The sequence below is a fragment of the Mesitornis unicolor genome, unplaced genomic scaffold (genome assembly GCF_000695765.1).
Source record: "Mesitornis unicolor isolate BGI_N332 unplaced genomic scaffold, ASM69576v1 scaffold36462, whole genome shotgun sequence".
NCBI lineage: Eukaryota > Metazoa > Chordata > Aves > Mesitornithiformes > Mesitornithidae > Mesitornis > Mesitornis unicolor.
Genome location: NW_010169155.1, coordinates 1 through 25,511, shown reverse-complemented (window position 1 = coordinate 25,511; position 25,511 = coordinate 1). Strand labels below are relative to the sequence as shown.

The following is a 25,511-nucleotide window of genomic DNA, read 5'->3' as shown; positions in this document are numbered from 1 at the left end:
CGCTGTCACCACGCATGGATTTTCTGGCTTTTAGAATCACAGAGTGGTTTGGGATGGGAGGGACCTTAAAGATCATCCCGTCCAGCCCTCCTGTCCTCCCTGGGCAGGGACACCTCCCACCAGACCAGGTTGCTCAGCCTTGAACACTTACAGGGAGGGGGCATCTACAACTTCCCTGGGCAACATGTGCCAGTGCCTCACCACCCTCAGAGTGAAAAATTTCACCCTAATGTCCAATGTAATCTACCCCATTCCAGTTACCCCTTGTCCTATCACTCCGTGCCCTTGTAAGTCTCTCTCCAGCTTTCTCCTGAGCCACTGGCTGGGTGAGTGCCTGGCTGTGATGGGGCCAACCCAGTGCTGTCCCTTTGGGCACCCAGCATGGGGCTTTCTATAGCGACAGATCGGGTCAGAGTGTGCCGGGCTGCATTTGCAGCTGTTACAGCTGTTAAGCTGCTACCTGCTGGTCCCTATTTATTTGCCCCCCTTTCTTGCTGCTCATTAAACTCTAGGGCTTCTTAATGGCTGTGCTGCTTTTGCTGTGCTACTTATCTCTGTGTTTTGCAAAAGCGCTGGCCTTTAGCCAGGTCTGGCATTTGGCCCCTACACGGCTGCCATCAGGGAACTGCCACTCTGGAAACCGTCTTGTGGGGGCCTTCCTCCTCTTCTCCCATGGTAGGGATCCCATGCTGGAGGAAGGGAAGGAGTGTGAGGAGGACGGAACGACAGAGACAATGTGTGATGTGAACTGACTGCAGCCTCCATTCATTCCCCATCCTCCTGTGCTGCTTAGGAGGAGAGGAGGTAGAGAAATCAGGAGTTAAGTTGAGCCCGGGCAGAAGGGAGGGGTGGGTGAAGGTCTTTTAAGATTTGGTTTTATTTCTCATTACTCTACTCTGACTTCTGATTGACAATAAATTAAATTAATTTCTTCAAGTCGAATCTGTTTTTTACCAATGACAGTAATTGCAGAGTGATCTCCCTGTCCTCAACTTCCATCGTATTTTATGTCCCCCTGTCCAGTTGAGGAGGAATCAAACCATCACACATGCTGTGTGGAGCACAAGTCCTGGACCAATGGATTGATTGGACTTCCATGGACATTTGGGGTTTGACCGACAAACTAAGATTATGTCTGTGTCCATGTCAAAAGACAAGGAGGGGGTGCTGATTGATGGGGATGTATTGGAGAGTGTAAGATCTCTGTATGCTGTGAACAGTAAGCAACAAGGAGTGGAGATTGTACTGGGTCTGGCTGGCATGGAGTTAACTTTCTTCATAGCTGTCCGTATGGTGCCGTGTTTTGGATTTGTGGCTAAAAGAGTGTTGATAACACAGCAACGTCTTGGCTGTTCCCGATCAATGCTTGCACAGCATAAGGCTCACTTTTTTTCTTTCACTCTGCCCCCACAGCAAGTCGGCTGAGGGGTGGGCAAGAAACTGGGAGGGGACACAGCCAGAACAGTAGACCCAAATTGGCCAAAGGAGTATTCCATGCTGTAAAATGTCAACCTCAGCAGTAAAACCTGGGGCAGAGGAAGAAGAGTGGTGGGGCTTTTGTCTTCCAAGGAGGCCATTGCTGGGAAACTTGCTGGGCATGGGTCTGCTGGTGGGAGGTGGTGATTGCCTTTGCATTGCTTGGGGTTTTTTTGGGTTTTGTTGTTTTTTGTTTACGGTTTTTTTTGCCTTCCTTTACTTATTAAACTGTCCTTATCTGGATCTACAAACATTCTCACTTTTCTTCTTCCTATCTCTCCCCCATCCCACTGCATGGGGAGTGAGTGAGTGGCTGTGTGGGTGTTTGGCTGCTGTCCGAGACCAACCCATCCGCTTCAGTTAGTCCCTGGGAAGCTGCCTCCCACTTCAAGAGTCTTTATAGAGAGACTGTACAATGGGATATTTTGGAGTATTTGTTTGCTACGGGATTTTTTATTCCTCCTCTGATATTTTCCCCCTTCCCATTTTCTGGATGGGGGTGGCAAGCAGGAGAAACTGAAGGATGCTTGGAGAAGAACAAAACAAACAGGCCAATAACAACAAAAGCAAATAAACAAAACCCAAAGTTAAAAAGGGAAAAAAGTTTTTTTCTTTCTTTAGTAAAAAAGTTGCCATTGCGTTCATTTGAATTCTCCAGCTGTTGGTACCCTGAGTGTAATTTTGATACAGGCTTTTGCTTAGAGGGCTTGTTACAGGTTAGTGAGGGTCGTTGTGTTGGCAATGAGACCTCTCTGAGTGGCAGTGAACATGCAGCACCACGATGTTATTAGAAAAGTGAAGATGGTTAATGGGTTGACTCAGTGATCAACCTCTATCATAGCCAACCTCTCCATGATAGAAAGGCTCAGTGCTTGCTCTTCTTCAGACACCAGAACATCGCAGGAAAGGAAATTTCACTGCTTCTGCTCGTCGCAGAATTTGGTGTTTAATCTTGTCATGAAGCATGTCTTTAGCATTGTGGATATTATACAGACCATAAATTGGAGACCAAACTGGATAGAAGATTTTATCTTGCCAGCCAGTGGCTCACAGACTTGGAGGGGGAAGAGAGGATTTCATAATCAGCTGAGCATGAGCTCATGGTGCGCTGTTGGTGCTGAGAAGACTAATGCAGCCTTTGCAGAGCACATGCACATGGAAATACTGAGTAGGAGTAGAGAGGTGACATTATCGCTGCACTTGGCGCCAGCACCTTGTTATTAAAATAACTCACTGTTCAGAAAAGCCATCCAAAAACTGGAAGGGTTCATGAAAGATCTGAGAGAATGAACCAACACCTGGGAAAAATTGTATTATGGTGAGAGACCCAGACATCAGTTTGTTTATTTTGCCATTTATTTTTTTTTTGTGGGTGATTGGATTAGTCCATAAAAGAACTACTTTAAATCTCAGATATTGTGATCATGAGGTGATAGTCAACAGAATAAAACTCTGTCTTTGTTTTTACCCTTATTATAGAAGGTAAACATATTTAAAGTAACTACTTGTGCTTGTATTTAAATGGTACCTTCACCACCTCAGCCGAGCAAACATGCAGCAGCATCTCTGCCCCGCTGTGTCCATCTATGTAGGTGGCTTGGTCACAGCCTAGCTCTGCTCTGTCATCATCTGTCCCTTTCCTGCCACTTCCTTTGTCCATTTTGACACTCTGTCTGACATCAGTTGCTATGTCCTCCTCTTCAGTTTCTCTACCCTTCTTCTCTCATCCCAGAGACTTCCTCCCCTCCAGAAATTCCTCCCTCCTTTTTGTGAAGGCTTTCACTATCTCACCAAACACTTCTCTTTTCCTTTTAAAGCCCTACATTGCAATCACAGCACTGTATTTCACTCCACACTGGAGAGGTGACATGAAGCTGTAAACCAGAAGTAAAGTTCCCTACTAGCATTATCGTAAGGGTGAAGTATAGTAAGGTGAGGATGCTAAGGAGTGAGACCTGCTAAGGCCAGGTGGATAACAAAGATTTATTTATGCAGATGGTTCTAACATTAGTGAAAGAGGCCACAATCCATGCAAAGAAAGAGAAGAAAGAGCAAACCCTGTTGATGGAGGTTGAAGGAAACCCTGGGAGGTGGGTGAAGTTACTTCTTGCCAGAGTGGTACCTCCTGATGCTCTGCATGGCTGACAGGGAACCTGTTCTGGATGAAGGCAGCTTTGCTGTGTCATGTTATAGCCTGATTAAACCACTTTCTGTGTATCCATTTGATATTTCATGGGGGCATTCTCAACATTCACTGTGCTATAAATATTGTTTTGCAATCAATGTTAGACCTCTTGAGATTTGGTCGTGCTTTTGCCTCAGAAACAGTGGTGTGCAATGTGTTGCTTACTTCTGTCTTACATATTGTAGCCTTATGTCTTGGACTGTGTTTTCAGTCCAAGGGAGGGATCTGTAGTTTGAAACACATCAGTAAATATTTTACTGAAGATTTTTTTAAGTCCTTGATGAGAACAGGACTGACAGAAATGTACTAATACCTGCTTTGATTGTGCACTGATTTCCTGGATTATTTCCCTGTGAGACTGAAATTCAGAACATACTTTCTGGTAGATCAACAGAGCACTTGGCTCACAAACGTATCCCAGTGGTAAGTTTGTCATGGTCTGTCATTTTTGAGAGCTGACCTCAGGGTGGGTAAGGGACAGAAGGAACATCCTGCCAAGACAATGACTGTGTTGGAGCTGACATTTGAGCACTCATAGCAGGATGTTTATCGCAGTTGTAGTGATGTTGGGGAGTACTGTAAGAAGATAGGAGAGACTGACTGGCAAATCACTGCAAAACAGGCAGCAAGGACAATTTTGTAGTCAGATTGCCAATATTAATGTGTAGAGAGAATTTGCAACTTGGACTGAAGGAAAACAGAACTCCAAAAGTCACATCTGTCCAGCCTGGTGAAGTCCAGCAATGAGAATGAGAAAAATACATCACATCTGCCAGCAGGCAATACCAATCACTTTGTAAAACTAAGGTGATATTTTCATGTCTCTTTTGTGGTCCTGTGAAAACTAGGGTGTAGGGGGGCTAAAGCATGGTTATTGATTAAGAGATTATTAGCCCTGAATTTCCACCCCTGCCTGTAAAATGCTTGCAAAGCACTTTTTTTAATGGGAAGTGTCAATTGTTTCTTGATACTTGGCCATTGGGTCTGTGCTGGCATCGCATGGGCAGGTTTCTGGAAGGCTGTCATAGTTCTGCTCTCTGTCCTCAGTTGCCTTGTAGGCCACATTTAAATCCTTGATCTTTATGCAATGCTGGATGGCATCCAAGCCATAAAACCACTCTGCCTGTAGTGTATCATGATCCTCCCCTGGATACCAAGGCTGCCTGTGTCTTTTCCTCTTCCTAGCAATTGAATTAGTCCAGGACATCAGTCTGAATCCAGCTGGAGAAGCAACAAGTCAGTATGGCACAGGCATAGCTGGAAAAATTGCAAACGGTTCCAGAAAGGCTGCATATTCTCAGTACAAGCTTCAGAAATTGAGACTTTTATTGAATACTGGCATACAAGCAGAAAAGAACTCAGTCACTGTCAGACTACAGTGGTTATTTACATACAGATAGAGACACAACTAATAAGGGTGCTGTGTAAAACAGTATGGAAGGCAGGCATTTTAACAAATGTTATTAAAGTATCACTGTCAGTTGTTATTTGTCTTCATTTATGCATTTATCAGTATGAATTATAGAAATGACCATGACATCAGTGTCTTTGCTGTTTTGCCAGTACCGTTGTCTCAGGAACCAGCAGTACCAACACGTTCTCAATTACAGATTTTCAGTATGCATATAGAGTACTATGATCTTTTAGACTTATATGTTGGCCAGAAGCCTTCACTGCACATCAGTACAAGACTCTCCACCACTGGTCCATGCAGATCACATCAGGACTGTCACAGAAACCATCCATGGTCACAGGTACACGTCAGTACGTCATCACCTCCAGAGCAGCATTAATTTCCATTTTGGGGGCTTATAAGGTAGCAAGGAAACTCCCAACTAAAGATTCAGATTTCAGCTGTCTAGATAGGGCACCTAGGTGGTACCTTAAAGCTGTGTGTATCCAGGTGGCCTGTTCAGCTTTCAGCCACCAAGATGCTGCTGTTCAGGTGGTCTGTTCAGCATTACCTGTGGTGACACAGAAGACAAGGAATGTGGGCGGTTAAGTCTTCACTACATCGCATAGGATCTTCCTCGGTTGGTCATTTTGTGCTGTGTTTGGATCTGCGGTTTTGTACCCTTTAGACCTGAGAGTGACGAATCTCCCTATACTGTCCCACCTAGTGTAGTCCCTGTCCTTTCCCTCTCAGACTGGGTGTCCTGAGATGCTGCATGTAGATTTGTGCTGGGAGCTTGATGACCTTCTGGTCCAGGCACCATGAACACACACTTCTGGTCACTGCAGACACTGTAGAGTGCTAATTCATGAACTTTTGTAATCCTTAATAAAATTAAGTCAGCCAGCTTTTAACACTGGTATGTTTGTTGCCTTTCTTATTGTTTCTATCTTCTTGTTCAGTAACAGTTGGATCTTCTTGTGAGAAATTTTAAAAAGAACTCCTACCTTGGACCCACTATTTCTATTAGAGACCTCAACTAAATGCTGCCTTGACTGTTGGATTTGAGTGTTAGCCTCTTCCTTTTGTTTTCTTTCTCTGCTAAAACAGTTATTAAAGGAGCAATATTTTTGGATGAAAGGTGGGGGAGTTACAGATTCTAATAGCAGCACTTCTTTTCCCTGTGTATGTGTTTCCACTGTTCTTACATATTGATGGGATGTTGTACAAAATTCCTCTCAAGCACATTGCCATGTCTACATCAAGTTATAAAACAACCAAATTTCATTCCAACACCATTTAATCAAAGAGCAGGGACATGCAACACAGGCTGGTCATGGCTTTGCACAGAGAAGTATCATTGTGTGTTGCAGGTTTGCTTGATTCAGATCCTTTCTAAACACCTCTATTTCTATCTGGACAGCATGTGTAGGTAGATACAGATGTAACCAACATTGCAGGTAAGCTGTTGTTGAGATCCCAGCAGTGTGGATGTATCAGCAAGCTTAGAGCCAATTCTGAGTTCTACAGGTCTATGCATTGCACTTCACCATGCAAAACAGAAATGTCCTTTGTTACCTTTACTGCAGGAGCAAATAAGCTAAACTAATGAATCTGGGAAAAAAATCAAGCCTGAAACTAAGAAAGTCTCTGTTAAGGTGGAGTGAGATTTCCATCTGATAACACTTAAATGAGTTTTTTCATCTTTTAAAGCAAATTAATCTTTGTTCATACAACTGACTGGATAAGGTTATTAGAATTGTATATGATTTGTCAGTTGTGTAAAGTACAATGAAATGCTATTTTTATGCAGGATCAGCCTTCTCTTAAAATTGAAATAAAATGCCTGGCTTTGTGAGAATTTTTTTTAATTACCAGGGTACCTCAAACATTGCTAAGTGGTTCTGCTGCATAAAGGAATGCACTTAACTTGAAATGTTATTATTCACAAAGGCCAATTAAAGTGACTCTTAGTTTTCCCTGCAGCAAGACTGCAGGCAGGAAGAGTTTCATAGACCTTCAGTTTGACCCAGTGTGGCTGCTCTGATGTTCTTATGGCCAGCCCTTTCCCTGCTGGTTTTTTAATATTTCCGTTAATTTTCAGATATCACAGAATACTTTTTACTTGTGGAGTACTATATGAACGACATTAGCAAAGAACTATGGCATGGGACAAATGGCCTGATTTGAAGGCCACTGAAGCTCATGGAAAAGCTAAATACTGTGAGCTTTCCAGGACCTTTAAGAGAGTTACAGAAGCATCAAATTGCTCTTGATTGCATTCAATCAATAAGCACTCTACTCCTTCCACCATTGCCAATCAATTCATTCTACTAGGCAAAATATCCTTTCTGAAAATTGTGTGTTTAGCATAATAGTGCACTGCACTGAGTTGCAGTGGTGATGGCAGAATTACGGTGTAATACTTGCTAAAAGCCCACCTGCACACTCACAAAGGAGCACAGAGAGACAAGGATAGAAGAGGGAGCCCATAAAACACCCTGCAGGAAGGCTCCCAGACCCATCCCAGGAGTCATCAGCCCATCAAAGGCCTCCCTGCACCAGCCCAGAGGAGCACATGGACTCAAAGGCAGGTGGGAACCCAAATTAAGGACTCAGAAGAAGGAACACCCTGACTGGACCTCTCCCAGGGCTGTCCCAGAGGAGCCCAGCCCCTATGTCCAGGCCTGAAACCCGCCCAGATGGGTCAACACCAGAGCACCTTTGGGACTGGGGAGGATTGCTGCCTGGGGACGTGAGGCACATTATGGGCTGCTGAGGACCAGAGGTGTCCCAGCCAGCTGTATGTGAGTGTGTGATGGTCTGTACCAGCAACTGGGGTGTGGCTGTGGCTCTGAGGGCTCCTATGTCCAAGTGCCAGTAGCTGTGGGGACTGGGATCTAGGGGCAGCTACTGGGCAGACTGAGTGTCGGAACCGAGCTGCTGGAGGGATCCAGCTTGTGCAGGTGTAGATATATCTGTATATTCTCACTAGTGGACCTCCATCCTGTTCAACCAGAGAGGTGAGAAGAATGCTGTCTGTCTGAGTGCTCTGTATGTCTGTGTTTGTGTTAACAGCTGTCTATGTATGTAAATATATGGTGTATACATGTGCTACCAGGTGTACTTGCTCAGGCTCGGTGCTGGTGGGACCTCAGGTATGAAGCTGCCCCAGCCTCACCTCTCTTGGACTGTCAGGACCAGCACAATATGTTTTCCCCCAGCAGTGTGCTTACTTCTTTATGTGTAGTGCTGTCAAAAGTAGAGTAAGCCTGGGAGAAGAGTAGGAAGATCTGTGGTATTTAGTATTGTGATTTCTCATTTCCTTCCTTTTGTGGGTTGAACTTGTATGCAACAGGTGTAAGACGACTGCGCAGCAAGCTCGTTGGTGTGTTCACTTCCCAGAATTTGAAATCTGACAGTTGAGGTGGGGCTCAGGGTGGGGTGGGCAGTTTGAAGAGCAACAAAAAAAAGCTGTATATGTTTCGGAGTTTCACATATGAATGGTAAAAAAGAAAACACCTTTAAGTCTAACTATGATAGAGAAATAATATATTTTAACTTTATAGACAAACATGAAAATATACTGTCCTTCAAAAGAGCAGCCCAAGCTCAGAATTAACTGCTTCCTGCTAAGAAGAATATGAAAAGAAACCAAAAATACTCCAAGAAGTAACCTGTGCTGTGAATCAATGTATGTATAGAAAAATCTTCAATAGGTGACCTCGTTTAAAAGACCATTGGGAATTTATGTCCATTGCCTGTAGAGAGACAGGGTGGCCTGAGAAATCCTACTGTGATGAAGCCCATGCATCCATGGAAATAGCGTTGGACTAGATTTCTTCCTTGGTGTAATACCACTAATTTAAAAGAAATTATGTTAAGAACAAACATGGCCCTGAGTTTTCACATTTGAGCAAAAAGACCTTAAAACATTCATTTTAGTTTAGCTCCTGAACAGAAGCTTTTTTGTAACATCCTAATTACCTAACTCCTATTTTTGTTTCTTTTTCTGTGAAGTGAGAATTTTATATTCCCTTGTTATCAGTGGAAGTATTTTTTCTTCTCCATGGGAAAAAAAAAATCATTAAATCAAATCAATCATATTTTACTTGATTTATGCTTTCTTTTTGTCAGTGATACATACAGACATCAGGAGAGGTACCAAGTAGCATATTCTATCTATTTGTCTGGAGATGAAGTTTTGCTCCCTAAGGCTGTGTAATTCTTTAGTGTCAAGCAGATGATTTATATTACTTTTGTGTGTAATAGTTCTACAGCCAAATCATTCTGATTACCAGGACATCTTATTCAGGCTCCATTTCTCTTATGTGGTTTCAACTTGATTTTTGTATACTTTAAGGTATGACAAATTGCTACCTTACATAGTATGAAACATAAAGAGTGGAACAGTGAATATGTTTGTAAATGGCTTTATTCCTTTCTCCTTTCAAAGGAATTTATGCTAACATGGCATGATCTATATTTGAAATAATGTTTTTGACTGTGAAACTTAAACAACTCTGAACTCTCACCAAATGTACCTTCTGTATAACAGTGCTTTTGCAAAATGTCTTGTTATTACACACAGGTTTTTTATTTTTTATTGTTTTTGTAGCTGGATCGTTTTCCTACATCAAAGCCCATCAGGCTCACAAGTATTTCAACAAATGGAGTGATTTGGATACACCACTTTAAAGTTTTCTGAGTGAGGTAGAAAAGTAAAGCTGAAACAAAAATCTGTGTCACTTTTCTTTATGAGAAAAGATCGTGTCTTTGTTCTGCATATCTCCATTGGAGCAAAATGTTATTTATAGTGTATCTGTCTTCTCTTTCACAACAGCCTATGAAAGCGTTCACTGGGCTAATCTTAATCTTCAGTTTGCTTTTCAAAATGAATGCTGCTGATGGGAGGCTGCATTACAGGAAGCGTGACCTCATTCTGCCTCTGTGCCGCTGATTGCACCGGCTGTTTTCAAAAGGAAACAGGGGACTTTGTGGACCTGCCTTTCCGAATTCCCAGGGCCAATCTCCTCCAGGAACCTGCAGAAGGAGCACCCTCCACTTCACTGCTCAGAGGCTCTCGTGCTGATTATGAGAAACTTTCTTGCACACGTGTGTTAATAGTGAAACGGATTTTCCAGGTTTGGAAGATTTTACACATCTTTATCTCTTAATATATTTGAGGAATAACTAAACTTTGGATTAATTTCTGTACTGCTCTTCGGGAAGTTTTGTATTTTTGTGAATGTTGTTATCAATACCAGGGAGAAAAGACTAGACTGCGCTTCAAAAATGACTGCTATGTGTGAAAAATTCAAACTATCTTTGTAGACACTTGTGTTTGGTATGTACAACAGAATAAAACTGGTTGCCTGGGCTTCAGCTGTTTTAATAGCACTATACTTTAGTACATATTAATGTAAATATTTAGAATATAAACGTGAACAGAGGATTGCTGGCTACCAATGGAGGGCATCATTGGCTTAAAGATTAATTTGATTTTTGGAGGGAAAGGTGATTAGGAGTGACTATTTTGGACAGTGAATTTTTGTTCCTATTACAACATGGGGTTTTGGGTGTTTTGAAATTGAAGTGGGTTGCTCCATTAAAAGTTTATTTGAATTCTTGACATAAAATATTGCTATGTTCACCTCAGATTCACTTTAAGTGAGATTTCTTAAAGCTGTTGACCTTTTCTCATGTCATAGCTTAAAGGCTCTGTATTGATGCTTATTTTGTGGGTTACAGATATAACCCTACTGCTTCATTGTACAGTGGTGGTTGAGAAGTTTTGTTTTGGCTTGCTTATATTGTTACTATAGCTTTTCATGCTATTAATAGCCCAGAAATGGGACTGAATATTAAATGAAAGCAAAACACTGTACCGCATTGTCTACAACACGACGTTTTCGTGCTTTCGCCAGTGTTGATTGAAATGATTTTCAGAACCCTCTTCATCACCACAAGAGACAAAAATTTTCATGATCAAGGGTAGCAAAAAAAGCCTTTGGACTGCCTGTTCTACGACTCTTTACAGAAACTTGATATTATCATTACTTAAAATAGTCTGAAAGCCAATTACAACCACTTATTAACTGTTCTTAAAAACAGATAAATTCATCACCTCCCCAGTTTTATTTTTCTCTATGTATATCTCTCACTTTCTGTTACAAATTTATGTCCATACTCTGTTTTACCTTAATTTCACTTCTGTGGAAGGTGGCAGTTAAACAAGTGTCCTGCAGAGACAGGCATTGCAAATTTATGAGACAATGCAAATCAGTAACGGAAGGACTGTGGTTTGGCCTGCCACTCTGCTCAGTATGTGTCAACACTTTCTAGTGAAAGCACTACCCATATGTAAACTACTTTTCTTAAAAGTTACTGGTTTTTAGTGGTTAATACTTTGTATTGTCATAACGGAGAAAATCACATGCCATACAACTGCTTTATGGGTTTCAGTTGCTGGAAAGTGTCACTTTCAGATTATTAAAGAATTTTAGTAGATATAATTGCTGAGGTATACTTCTATATCCCTTTTCAAACAAATCTGCTCTACAGTCAATCACTTTCACCTGTGTTATAACTAATAATGTGATATAGAGTGATGACACTATCTTTCTCATCCCAATTTTGAAACAAGACAAAATAAAACATACTTCTGTTTCTTTTTAAACTTTTACAGATGACCCATATTACCTGTTATCCCAGGGTGTATGAGAAAGTCCTTTTAAAGATGCATGGAATATCACATGTTGCATCAACACCAGTAGCAGGTAAATTTGTGCACATTCGTCAGAGCTGGAGGGGATTTTGTTTGATAAGATTCGAGATTTTGTAGGTTTTAGTTAATATTCAGATCCACTAATCACCTGTTGAGTTCTTCCTCTGTTTTTCCTTTAGAATTTGAATTAATGTATTGGGTTTGAGTATTATATTTTTGCATAATTAAATATAATAATTTTGCCTAAAATAAAGAAATAATTTCAAGACCTAACTGAATACGAAAAAAATAGGTCTACAGCATGTCAGTCTATGAACAACACCACCACTCTCACTTCTCGCAAAACTTGATGTATGGCATTCTGATGGATGCTACTTGATCTCTTTGTAGCTCCACCAAGTCTCTTCCAGTTGTCTTCTCCTCAAGTTGTTTTTCCCAGGGTTAGAGCAATATTTTCTAATTGTAAAGTGAAAGATGGACTTCTGTTTGTTGGGGTTTTTTGTTTGCTGGGGTTTTTTTAAGCATAGAAGCAACAGTATGCGTGACAGTAGGATAATTGGGCTGATTTAAAAAAATTACCCTAGAATGTTTTACTTCTTAGTGTCCTTGCCTGGTCCCAAGGCTCAGTCAGACCTTCACAACCAGGCTGTGACTGACAACTGAGCTCCAAATGACGATAAATAAGATTACCAAAGTTGAAACACTGACCTTCATGTCTTTTCTTTGCCTCAGCTCTTAAATGAACATAAAGAAAAATCTTTTAGACCTGTCTCCTCTCGTAGGTGAATGACAGGCATTTACTAACAGTGTTGTAAGTATGATGCTCTAAAGATACAGGAGAGGCAAGGTCATATAGGGAAGATCATATCTTTTGTCTCTCCATGTAATAACAGATATCAATTCTCCCTATGGATAGCCATTGCTCATATTTCATAAGACTGATTCAGTCAGATGCATTCTTGAGCCACAGTAATCCAGACAAATCCTATTTCCTTGATCTCCTGCCACAATATTGTTGTGAAATCTTTGTCACTGTCACTATCCCTATGCCTGTTGTGCCATGTCTGCAATTTTCATCCGAAAAATGTATTGTAATGATGATGGTGGCCCTTCCATTCAACTCTGTATCTTTTGCCAGTACATTTACTATTTTTGGCATGAAGCAGATCTCTGGGAAAACACCGTTAACATTACTGTGGCTATTGCATTTGTGTCCGTAATTATTTCTCTGAAGCTTGTTACCTGCACAAAGTCCAAGTATCTGATTGTGATTGACTCTGATTCCATGTTGTCCTGGCTGAGATGAGTTTCCTATAAACACTACATCTTTCCTCCATTCTTTCATCTGTTTTATCTCCTTTAATCTCTCCCTTAATTTCCTTTTCTCTTTTAGCTCCTTTTATGATCTTTTTGATATACACAAGGTACCTGTCAGTGAAGATGTCTCAGCTGTTTGAGCTGTCAATGGATAAGATAAAGACTCCTTATTTGGCCTTTGCTTCTGCAGGTTCAACAGTGTTTAATGGAGAACGTAGACACAGCCTCTCACAACATATTTCTCCAAGGTACTGAGGAAATGTATACTTGTTTAATTTTGGTTTTGTTTTGTTGGAGATTCTGTAAAATCCCTCTTGAGCCACTTAAAATTGTAGTGCTGATACTAATTTACTTACTGCTTGAAATGGAAGTTCAGAAGTAATACTGTCGAAATTGGAGGCACTGGCTTTGCAATTACAAGATTATGGATTATCTCTGTTCCACCTGCTTTTGCCTCCACTGAAATGGTGCTATCCCTCTGTGACATGCCATATGGGACAGTTACACCTGATACTGAAATGCACGTCAGCCCCTGAATCAGACCAATGTCTTCCTTTCTTTCCATGGATGTCACTGCATGGCTACTTGGAACTCAAAGTTGTTGAGGAGAAAGGGCTCACCATAAATCCAATTTTACTTGAACTAAGTAAAATGTCTACAACATTTAGATTCTTTCACCTCTGTCACTACTCAATTCTATTTTAAATACAGCATAGTATATTTTTCTGTTCTATAGTTCATCTCCAAGTCCATCATATTTCAGCGCTGCATGAAGTTATCACCATGTGTAGAATTTATCCCATGTTGTTCTAGCTGCATGGTATTCTAGGATTGGTGAGAATTTAGTCATGTACCCTTAACTCTTTGTTAATTATGGCTAGCTTATAGAAAACAGATAAATCCTGCTTGATTCAGATGCAGTCAGGCTTGTGCCATGCAGAATAACTCAGAGAAGCAAAATACTGGAACATCTCCATGTAGGAGCTCCATGTAGGTGTAGATCTGGCAGGACTCCTTGGCCAAGAGCACTGCCACAGAAACACACCATGCACTTCTCAATTCAAGATGGTTCCATGCATTCATGAAATCTTCACCTGGCATGAACCCCTCCTGTAATCTGAAGCTCTGGAAAGTGATGGAGGCACACTGTAGCTGGCCGAAACCCCCTAGGTCCAGAAGTAGTATCACTGTATACATATATTTTAAATCTATGTCATTACTAGCCCCCATCAGCTGATAACGTAAATACATTATTATTAAATCAGAGGTTTGCACTGTCTAGACATTCACTAAATTAGAGGGTTTCGTTTCTCTTTTTCAGTTATGCTTGTGCCTTTTTGGATGATGACCATGCCTATGAGTGTTGTTCCACAAGTCCTCTGACAGGCTCTCTTTCCACGTGTCGCCGCAGCCCTCGACTGCTTTCTAACGGTTATTACGTTTTGACAGAAGACAGTTTTCTGTCTGATGAAGAAGGTAACATAACACTGACACCATCCCGGACAAATGTTACATATAAAGAGAATTTAGTTCGGTAAGTGAACTATATGGAGATTTTACTCAATGTTGGCAATTGTCTCCACATCTCCAGACTTACCTGGAGGTATCTGTGTGGCTGTCAACAGATCAGCATTGCTTCTTGGTGGGAACTTCTCAATTGACTTAGTTTAGGGAGTGCAGTGGTCGAAATCGCTTGATTTTCAGTCATGTCTAATCGTACTACCCAAAACCTCTTCAGTACACAGTTGCTGCTGTAGTTGTGTCCAATAAAGAAAACGGAGAGCTACAGTTCATTTTGCCAATGTGGTGTTACCACAATAAGGAATAAGAAAAACATATAAATACACGTATTACTCGTATATATGTATATATAAATTAAAAGGTCTGACCTTGGTATTCTTACTCAGGGAAAAATCTCTCTTGATTTCAGAAGAACATCAATTTAAGAAAGTATATAAAATGTAGTTCAAAAATGTTGAAGTACAGTGGATTCAGACTGCACTAAATGGGATATGGTAGGGTGAAACTCATGGGTAGCATGAGACCACTCACGCTAGTATCAGAGCCAAGTAACTGTAGAATCATTTGGTATCACAATGTACAGTATCACAAAGCAGGATATATCGCTGTGCTAATACATTCCCTGACACTGTTGCAGTGGGCAGCAGCCATTCTTGGTGACATATCCAGGGTCAAGAACAGGACTAGGAACAGCACCCAGAATCTGCTTCTTTCATGTCAGTCCTGCAAACTTCAGAGCTCTGTCTCTGCTCAAGAAGAAGAATTAACTCTGTTCCTTGACAACTTGTCTTTTCTTTCCAGCGTATTCAGGCGAAGGAGGAAAATCCGTCGCTCTCTTCACAGCTTGTTCAATCTTAGTGCCTCTAGTTCATGGCTCAGCAGCACTGTCCTCACCAATGTGGATTCCTCCCACGTAGATGATCCTTGGCCTGATGGCTGCGATAAACTAGAAATCACTCAGAGTGACAATGGTAAGACCTGACCAGGTACCAAGTAATCAAGCTACATCATTACAGTTTGTATTTAGTGGGACTTGAGTGTTTGTTTCTATAGGTTTTTCAGCGGTTATCTGCCAAAATGTGCAGGTAAAGGATAGATGAACAACAGTGGTGAGTTGAGCTTCTGGTGTAAAAACACAGTATGGTTTTGTGCCAAAAAGTCATTTTTAGATTGAATTTGAATCCAAAGTCATCAGCAGTGATGATGATGATGATGCTGGTGCCATTAATAACTGGCTCTGTCTGCTTTAATCTGGCTGTTTTAATAACTTTATTGTGTTACACTCTATGCAATTCTGTCTTTACTATGCATATTTTCACCTGCATAATTTCCATCAAACCTGCCAATTCTCTATCCCTGACAATTTGAAACCCTTCCTGTGATTAAGTAATTAGTTTTTCCCCTCATAAAATCCATTAACACATAGTCCCAAAGCTCTTATTTTGTGCAGTCTCAGTTACATATGCACTTATTACAGGTGATTCAGACTTTTCTTCTGAATATAATAGCTATGTGCCACAAAAGCAAACTCCAGCATCTAATGGAGCCTCTCTCATCAAAGATGAGGGCTTTATCCAGCCTTGGGAATCATTTTGTGCTTGTGCTTCACAATCCTGCTCTCCATTTATGATGAATGCAAATCAAAAGACTTTGAGCGATGCAGGTATGTTACAGTCTTATCCTGATATGCCTCATTTTTAGAGTGAACTGAAAATACATTAAAAATGTTGATATGGCCCCTTGTAAAATAGAATTTATTTCAAGAAACATAAAAGAAACATGAAAATATTAAAATCTTAAAACTGCTATTTATTTGTTCATGTCTCCCTGCTCACATGTTTTACTCTCCTATTTTTAGTGATAAATGGAAAAAAAGAAAAAAAGTGGAGTGAAGAGGAAAATGGAGGAAAGGGCATGGGAACAGAAACAGAGACAGGCAATTATTCAGAAAGGCTTGTTTTCTGAGAGCATGTAGGGTACAGTGCTCTATGGCTGTGGGGGAAAAAGGCTCCTGAGAGACACCCAGAGCATGAAAATTAGGTTTCCGCTTTGAATCACTCTAGACGAATTCTCTTAGAAAGAAACTGAAGAGATTGGCCTCACAGGCTGAACGTAGTCTTTGCAAACACCTCTTGTCATATATTTACTTTCCTGAAAACTCACAAAAATAATTTTCCTGATTTTTGTTTTAGAATCCAGCACAGTGAGAAATGTCCTTTCTCAGATGGTTGCACTGATCACGTGTTTAATCATTTCAATATGTACAAGGTAATTTTTATTTCTGTTATTTGTTGTTTCTGATATTAATGCTAACTCCATTTCAACTGGTGAATTGAGGGACACATTTTCAAAGTTAGATACATCTTATAGTGGAAATGTATTTTCACATTATAGTTGATGGAGGCAAATACCTAAGCTATATAGATATCAACAAAAATAAGAAATATGTACACAGATACGAGAACTACTTTGTCAACTGTGTTTGGACAGGAGCTTTGAAAGGCTGAGAATAATCAGAAGGGATTCATGTCTTTTTAAGAGACCAATGTGGGTGATTCCTTCAGTTTAGGAATGGTGAGGTCTTTATTTGTAGATTAGCCTCAATAGCTTGAGTAATTTAAAGTTTCAAACTACAGTTCACCTGCCAGAGGGTTCATCTGCAAGAACCTTCTCTCCTCTTCCCACCTCTGTTAACCCAATACGCATCCCTAGGTGTTTTCTAACCTTAATGGGTATTGTTATGTTCTCAGATATTTTCTGGGAGGATTGTCTGCCACTTTGTTGCTGATAATTTTAGTTTGTAAGTACAGACTTTCTTTATATTCAACACACAATATTGCGCTAAGTCACATCTGAGGACCAAAATCCATCCTTGGATGTATATCCACAGCTCTTGTAGATGCTAATAAGAGCAATATGCGGGCATATGGGGACAGAATGTAACCTTCAATCAGTTACGGGATTTTCCATTTAAATTTCACAGTTCTTTTGTCCCAAGATGCTGCTGTGTCACCTTTCTTCAGCCTTGACACATCTTTCAAGACAACTGAGTTTTGGTAAGTGGCACCAACGTCATGCACTTAATAGAGGAATTTAGAAATTTTGTAGTAAGAAGAGGAAGGAGAGATCCCTTCTGTTGTTTGCATGTCAATACATAGAAGGCGTGATTTGAAGTTACTGATGGAGGATTTGACTTTTCCTGTTACTGATTTGTATTTATAGAAACTTAATTCTGAAAAAAACCTACCTTTTCATAATGTGCCATAAGTGCTGTAACACCGATTTGTTAGCAGAAAAAGTAGATAAACCTAATATACCATAACATGAAGATGCAGAAGACAGAGCAAGGATAGTAACTCATTATGAACCCAGAGATCTGCTTTCAAGCCTTGCACTGAAGTTGATTCCCAGGCCACAAAACTGAGCCTTTATATTTGAGTAGAAAAAATAAAACCAGCTAACTATGGTGCTAGCCACATCAGTATCATCCAGGGACTACAGAATTGATATGACTTGGCCCTCCAAACGCAATGCACTATTAGGTTCAGGACAGAGCTTTGCCTGTGGCTTGTGTTGTAGTCTGATAAATGTTTCAGGAAGAAGTATTATATCAGTCTGATGAGTTGTTTTAAAGTGCTGACGTTGCTGTTTCAGATTGCTTTGTTTCAAAGTTTTGTACGGAGCTGTAGCTTCTAAATCCTTCTGGAGAAAACCCCTTAGGTATTTAGAAGGTCTGAATTGAATCTTTAGAGCATGCCCATACTTAAGCCTCCATGTTAAAAGCATGTGTGGATGTGTTGGATTTATGAATTATCATTCTTCCACTTTTTACACAGCAGAAAATTCTTCTGAGTGTGTAAAATCTAAAATGCTGCTAAGACTAAAAACATTTGGGCTTATCTGAATTTTCATGTAGTGAAAATGAAGCTCAAAAAGGACATTGTCTCTGAAACTGTGTCAGGTTTAAGAGTTCAATGTATCCCAAGGGCAACAAGACAACCTGGCAGACCTCTGAGCCTTTGAATAGAGTATACTCGAATTTAGAAACAACAAGGCACAACGTGGAGAGCCATACTGCAATGAGATTCTTAGATTTTGAGCGTCCAAGGGTCTTATCACAACATCTCAGATACTTAAGGGCAGTGTGTTACACTTTGTTACTATGTCATTATTCCCAATAAAATCAATGCCACCAGGTTAGGACTGGTGTGTTGCAAACGCATGCCCTAAAGTACTGCTTTCTGACTTCCTGGATAGTTTAGCCCTGAGTCATAAAAACAAAGCAGTTCTTCGCCAGAGGAAAACAAATACACTCTGAGCTTTTCAGCCACTGGCATACACAAAATACCTCTTTTATGCCCATCGTAAGTGAGCTGTTACCTGCTCAAACAAGTGGTCCTATAGCTTAATTAAATTTGGGCAACCAGGACCTGAATATATACTGATTATAACAAACTGTGGTTTAAATCAGGACTTACAAAAATGTGTGCTTTATTTTTTTTCCTCCAGGAAATAATTGGAAAGAAAGAATAATTGGTGAGTATGTGTTTAAGTTTAGAAAGAATTCCACAGACTTTGAGGTAGGCCCTACTATAAAATAGGGTTCAAGCATTCCAGAAAGGTTGCATGGATTTTTCATTAAGTGAAGGTTTAGCTGTGGGACCCTTGCCAGTTTCCAATGTGAATTACTCCACTTTGCTGTTTAAAACTCCTCTTTCATTTTATTTGGATGAAATATTTTTTTTATTGTTTGACAACAGTTGCTAAAGAGTGTAAGCTGTTAAACAACTGCTGTGCTTCAGCACAGAGAAAACATGTTTTTCAGTAACGGGCAAAGCAAGTCCTCCGTTTTCCAAATATAAACTGAACGGTAGGGCCTGGTGCCCTGCTGCTCTCACTTGGTACTGCTCCACTGAAGGAGTGAAGCAGCATCAACATGTACCAGTCCAAAATATCTGGAAAACATTTATAGATTCTTCTCTTCCCTGTCCTTTTTCAGTCAAACCTCATCCTCAGTCTCCAGTTTCTGTTTATCAAGCATTTTTGAGTCTTGGTGCAGCTCAAGGCCCTTAAAATAAGAGCACTGATAAAGTCATACTTGTAGCTGGCCATCCCAGTCCTGGCTCCATTGTTTCCTTTCTTTTTATTTCCTTTACTTCAAAAAGATAAAAATTAGAAGAAGGAACTAAATGGAGCGGTGCCTGGGTTTGTGTTCCTTGTGATGTGGATGAAACAGCCTTGCTCATCAGTTCGCTGGCTGAGTGCAGTTCAGCTTCTGAGATCTAATAGCAGCTGCACAGCTTCAGACACAGCCTGGACAACCTTTCAGTCAGTCAGCAGAAAGTGAATGTTCATCCTTAGAACAAAGCATTTTAGAACAATGTGCAGGCATTCGATCACTTTGCAAACTTTCTAAAGCCTATAATGAAAAATCCGTCCTACAGATCCGGTGTGCCAAGCAGTGGATGCTCCCTATGGCACGTCTCAAAGCCAGTGAGAGTTTTTATGTAAGGGCTGCGAGACCAGAGCTTTACAGCTGACTCTCATTTTGAAAGCCAGTACTAAAGCACGTACTACAGGATGGAGTGGAGAACTTGGGACTTGTTGCCTAGCAGGAGTACACTAAATACAGGCTGGCACAGGATACTGCAAGACAGAGCCTCCAGCATTTCAAAGCCAGCTTGTCTCTTGCCTTTCATAGAAACTTAAAAGCAGAGTAGTTACCTTGGTATATTTCAAACTCAGTTCACTAACAGTTTTCATTTTTCCTCCTCCTCAAATTTCATTTCCTCAGCTCTTCAGCATCAAACTACTGGATACCTCCCTATGGCCATTGTTACACATGTTCTTGTGGAGAAAAATAGCAGAATTGTTAGTATTCTTCCTTCAAAATATAATTCATTTAGGCTTTATTTTTATTCTGCGCAAACTGTGAGTGAGGCCATACTGCTTGATGACTGAAAGCAGTCCTGTGAAATGACTGCTGTACCTCTAGTCTCTCATGTCAATGAAGTCCTATGTAGTCACAGGATCCTACAAGTATTTTGATATTAAACTGATGATTAAAAGTGTTTTGCAATTCCCATTCAGTTCTTGGTATACAGCTGATGTCTTCCGATACTTTACATATTAGTTTCTTGTAACAAAATGCTATCACAGATAGTGAGTGGATTTAGATAGTGACTGGTTACATGTGGTAACATATTTCAGAAGCTTTATTGTATCACCTGTATATGTACTGCCTTTTGGCCTTTATGCTGTGCTTTAAGAAAAGAGGGGGAAAAAGAGAAGGAAGAAATATTATTGGAAGTAAAGTCCTCTTCAGAAAACCAGGAATTGGGACATGGAGAAGCAATGATGAATCTGAATTACTTGGATTCGGGTACAAAAACACAAGAACTGCAGTTATTAACTTTACTTTGGAAGCACTGAGCCCTATTTTTCAGCTTGCATCTTTGCTACAACAGAGACTAAATTACACACAGAACCTCTGGGTAACCAAAACCTGTTATCTTGTGACTCCAAGCTTTTAATAAGCTGCTTCTAATATCTCCCTGTTTACCAGTTTAGCTGGGACAGCATGGATTTCAGCTTCCCGTGCAACAAAATGATGATAATGTGTGAGGATGCTATTGCCCACCAAATCATGCCCGTAACTAGTGGTCCGTCTATCCTGCTTGTCTCTTGTTGTGCAAAAAGCAACACTAGCACAGCCCCAGCTGGTAAATCTGAGACGAAATGCTGCCTGGGGAAGGGCTGGGCCTGCTCATGGGGTTCAGTCAGACTGGCAGGCCCAATGTCAGGGAAACTGCAGGAAAAGGACACAAATGAAAGGTTCTGGTGGAAAAAAGAATTGGCAAAACTGAAGCACCACTGTCTGACAAGCTCTGTGGCTAAGCCAAACTCAAGCAGGTTATAGCTGTGCTTCTAGCATCAAAAATCCAAACAAGCGATGCAATGAGGAAATGGGTACTTGAAATGAAGTTAAAATGTACATTTCTCTTTCAAAGTGTAAATATATGCTGGTTATATTTTGAAGATAAGCACCAATAGCTCAGCTTTAAGAGCTCAAAGAGGGAAATTTCACTCAAATTACCAATTTTGCACGGTAATTTACTTTGCCCAGTACATTAAATTGACTTTGTAGGAAGACAGATGATCTGATGTAACATGACCAGGTTTTATAGTTACAAGAAACCGCAATAATACAATATTCTTCTTCATAAAACTGATGTATTATGCAACTATGATAGTAGTTAAAACACTTGAATAATTTTGTCAGCATTAAATTATTTTGCTTCTTTGTTTAGCTATAGACACAGCTGAGTGTAAATATCATTGTGTAGTATGAATAAATATTTTGTTAACTATTTTATTGCTACTTGTAACAGGTCCTTTACTATCTGCACTTGTTAAAATAAAGGGTTATAAAGATATTCACTGTTTAAATAATCTCCTGGAAGGATAATCTGGAAAATGAAATCCTATAATGAGAGAAAAGTCTAAGAGTGCATTACCCTGCAGTCATTGAAGCAATTATCCTGAAAACGGGAAAAACCTGAGGTCACTGTAAACTAGTAAAGAAAAAGCTGATTCAGCTTGCCAAAAATTTGGTCTAAAATGAATTGCTGTAATTGATGAATAAATATAAGCTGTAAATTAAAATTGTTCAGATCTCGGGAAAGGGAAGTTCTGGGACAATTTGGCAACTGGAGCTCAAGGACTATAAATAAGACCTCATATAAATAAGATCTGTTAAGATCTGCCCTCCATGATATTAATTAACATTGAATTAACAAAGTTCTATTCAGTTAGCAGGCTGGTTGGCTCTGGCATTTCTCTTCCATATATTCCAATAGAGATAAAAGCAAGCCATGTCCTGTTTCCCTGAAAAGAAGCACAATGAGCTGTTATGTTGCATCCTGTTGGATGAAAAATCAATGCCAGAATTTGTCTGATGGAAAATTGAAGACAGTGTTTTCTAACCTAAATGTTTAAATCCAGGCTTTCAGAAGTAATTAGTATTTGCAGCTTCTGTTAACTAGACTATCAAGCCTGGGATAATTGTGAAATGTAATTCTAGTGAAGTAAAATGACTTGCTGATTAACTGACACATCTACAAACAGAGAGGACTATTAGAATTTTATGTTTCTGTCCCCAGTGATTAAATTTTCATTCTGCTTTAATATGGCACCTTATTTAGAAAGAGAATAAAATAAGATTTTTCAAGATAGAGATTTATAACCCCCTGTGCATTATCTCATACCATTCCTTGCTATTACTTTTTATCATTACACTTTGTTTTTTACTCTCTTATTTTCTGCTGCATTCAGCTGAATTTCAGGGTCAATCCTGAGTATATATCATGTAGTGCTTTATAGTGGGAATGTTGAAGGGAACAGTAGCAAGCAGAATGATAATATTTATGTCATCCCTTGGCTTATAATGTTTCTAATCTATGAGCAAGTCTGTTTTGTATTTATCCTGAAACCATTATTCACAGAAGTTAAATCATACAAGGATTAACATTGCGAGTTCAATGATACAGACTAAACCACACTGGTACAGAATACAGGTGTGGCCATTTAGTCCAGTCCTGCAGAATCTCCAGTTTGGTATTTTTTTTTGTGAATTAGCTGCAATGTTTTGTAAACATCTTTGTGTATTTTAATATACACTGAGCAAAACTGTTTCTATTTTTATATTTTATAACTTTTATACAGTTCTTCATGCTGCATTTTTTCCCTAATTATCCCTGGCATTTAGATATCAGTAAGGTTGTTCTCGTTTGCATTTCTTCCTGTATTTAAGGGTGTTGTCAATAATGAAGCTGATAATTAGAAACTGCATATATTCCAATGGATTTGTTATCTGTGAGCTTATGTCCTGCCTTGTAAATTGTGTGCTCTTTGAGAGAGGATTTATTGGTACTTTGGAGCAAATATGAAAGCCTCATTTTGACACAGTAACTAAGTAACTGTTACTTAATAATAATAACAATAATAATAATAATAAACAGTAACAATAATAACAAAATAAATAATAATAATTTAATAGGAAATGAATAGGAAGTCGATTTCCACCAGCTAAGACTCTGATCTGCAGCATTTTGACAGCTAAGATTTGTCCATGGACATCAGTTTGCTAGGGCTGTAGCACCTTACATGAATACATACAGATGTAGTGAACACAGATTCAAAATACTTCTGATGTGCTGTAATAAAAAAGCTATAAAGCTTATTTTTGTCATGACACAGAAAGATATTTTATATTGTATTGTTTTATGCATTTAACAAATAAACTTGTATTAAAGTGGTAAAGTTAATTTCTTCAGAGGAGGCATGCCAGATGGGACCTTTTTTTTTCTTTCTCAACTTCATTCCCCTGTTTGTGATGTGGCTCATTACACTATTTCTGTAATGTACATTGTGTCATGCTAAGAATTTGGGCCTGTGCTAAGTAAAGCTTACATCTAAGTATTAAAAAAACCCCAACTTTATTATCTTGCAATCAAATGTGCACTCTGTCAAAATTCTTCTCTCTCTGCTGAACTGGACTGAACTCAAACTGGTGGCCACCGGATCAGAGTAAGATGAAGGCCTGTGTAAAGCTCATTAGCAATATCTTGAAATGTGTAGTCCCATCCAAAATCTTTGAGGTTTAAGGTGCCATAACTTTGCCAGTTGGGAACTTAGTCAAATATGTGAAGCAATGCTACATCATTATATTAACAGCAAAACAGAAAATGTCAGTCATGAGAATTTTTGTAGCTGTCTGAGCAGCTGCCTAAGGCCTCCAGCCATAACTCCTACTCATTAGGTTTGTTAGAAGGTAACTTCACCAAGAGATTATAATACAGTACTGGCAGGAGAGACCCCATGGAAACATGCAGAAGGGTATTATATTCATGCCCACACCATGACAAATTTCAGGCTGCTGTTTGACCTGATCTATGAGTTAAATATAGTGGTGAGAGATATTTTGAGGTGACCACCTGCTGGGAGAATCTCAGTGGGGGACAGAAACATTCCTTGCAAGGAAATGTCCTGAAGTCACAGGCTGTACTGCAGTGCAACAGAAAACACGCTTTCAGCCCAAAATGCAAACTAGTAGATGAATAAGCAGGAGGAGAACTACAATAGGCCACCCCTCAAATACTGTATTCAGTTTTGCGTCTTTCACTACAAGAAGGACATTAAGGTGCTGGAGTGTGTCCAGATAAGGGCAACAGAGCTGGTGAAGGACTTAGAGCACAAGTCTTACGAGAAGCAGCTGGGGGAAGAGGGGTTGTTTGTAGAAAAGAAGACTGAAGGGAGACCTTATCACTCTCTACAACTACCTGAAAGGAGGTTGTAGCGAGGTGGGGGTAGGTCTCTTCTCTCTGGTAGCTAGTGATAGGACAAGGGGAAATGTCCTCAAGTTGCACCAGGGGAGGTTGAGGTTGGATATTAAGAAGAATTTCTTTACTGAAAGGGTTGCCAAGCACTGGAACAGGCTGCCCAGGGAGGTGGTGAAGTCACCATCCCTGGAAGTGTTTAAAGGATGAGTAGATGTCATGACCATGGTCTAGTGGTAGACTTAGTAGGGTTTGTTCAATGGTTGGACTCGATCTTAAAGGTCTTTTCCAACCAAAACCATTCTGTGATTCTATGATTCTATATCATGCAGAGTACCGATGAAGGATACCTGCCTGAGGAAGAGACATTTCAGATATGATCGCCCAGCCAAAGAAAGGTGTACTAGAAAGCTTACTTCTGTACTACACAAAAGGCATTTTGTTTCTTGGGTTAGGCACACAAGCGCTACTGGCTGCTCTGGCAGGACACACGGAAACGGGCATAAAAGAAACCCGAACCCTCACAGCAGGCCTGGCCGTGGCGGCCCGGGGGAG

The 25,511-nt window shown here is 40.1% G+C and overlaps 1 protein-coding gene across 1 annotated transcript; it reads left to right on the top strand.

The window, feature by feature from the left end:
* Positions 1-1,143: 1,143 nt before the first annotated feature.
* TMEM71 (transmembrane protein 71) lies at positions 1,144-17,675 on the top strand (the record flags this gene model as incomplete). Its single annotated transcript, XM_010179268.1, has 11 exons — positions 1,144-1,293; positions 4,252-4,286; positions 4,889-4,903; positions 11,748-11,833; positions 13,289-13,346; positions 14,420-14,632; positions 15,421-15,590; positions 16,097-16,282; positions 16,812-16,887; positions 17,370-17,419; positions 17,603-17,675. Coding segments are annotated over exons 1-11 (1,112 nt in total), but the record flags the coding sequence as incomplete, so codon positions are not given.
* Between the last annotated feature and the right edge of the window lie 7,836 nt (positions 17,676-25,511).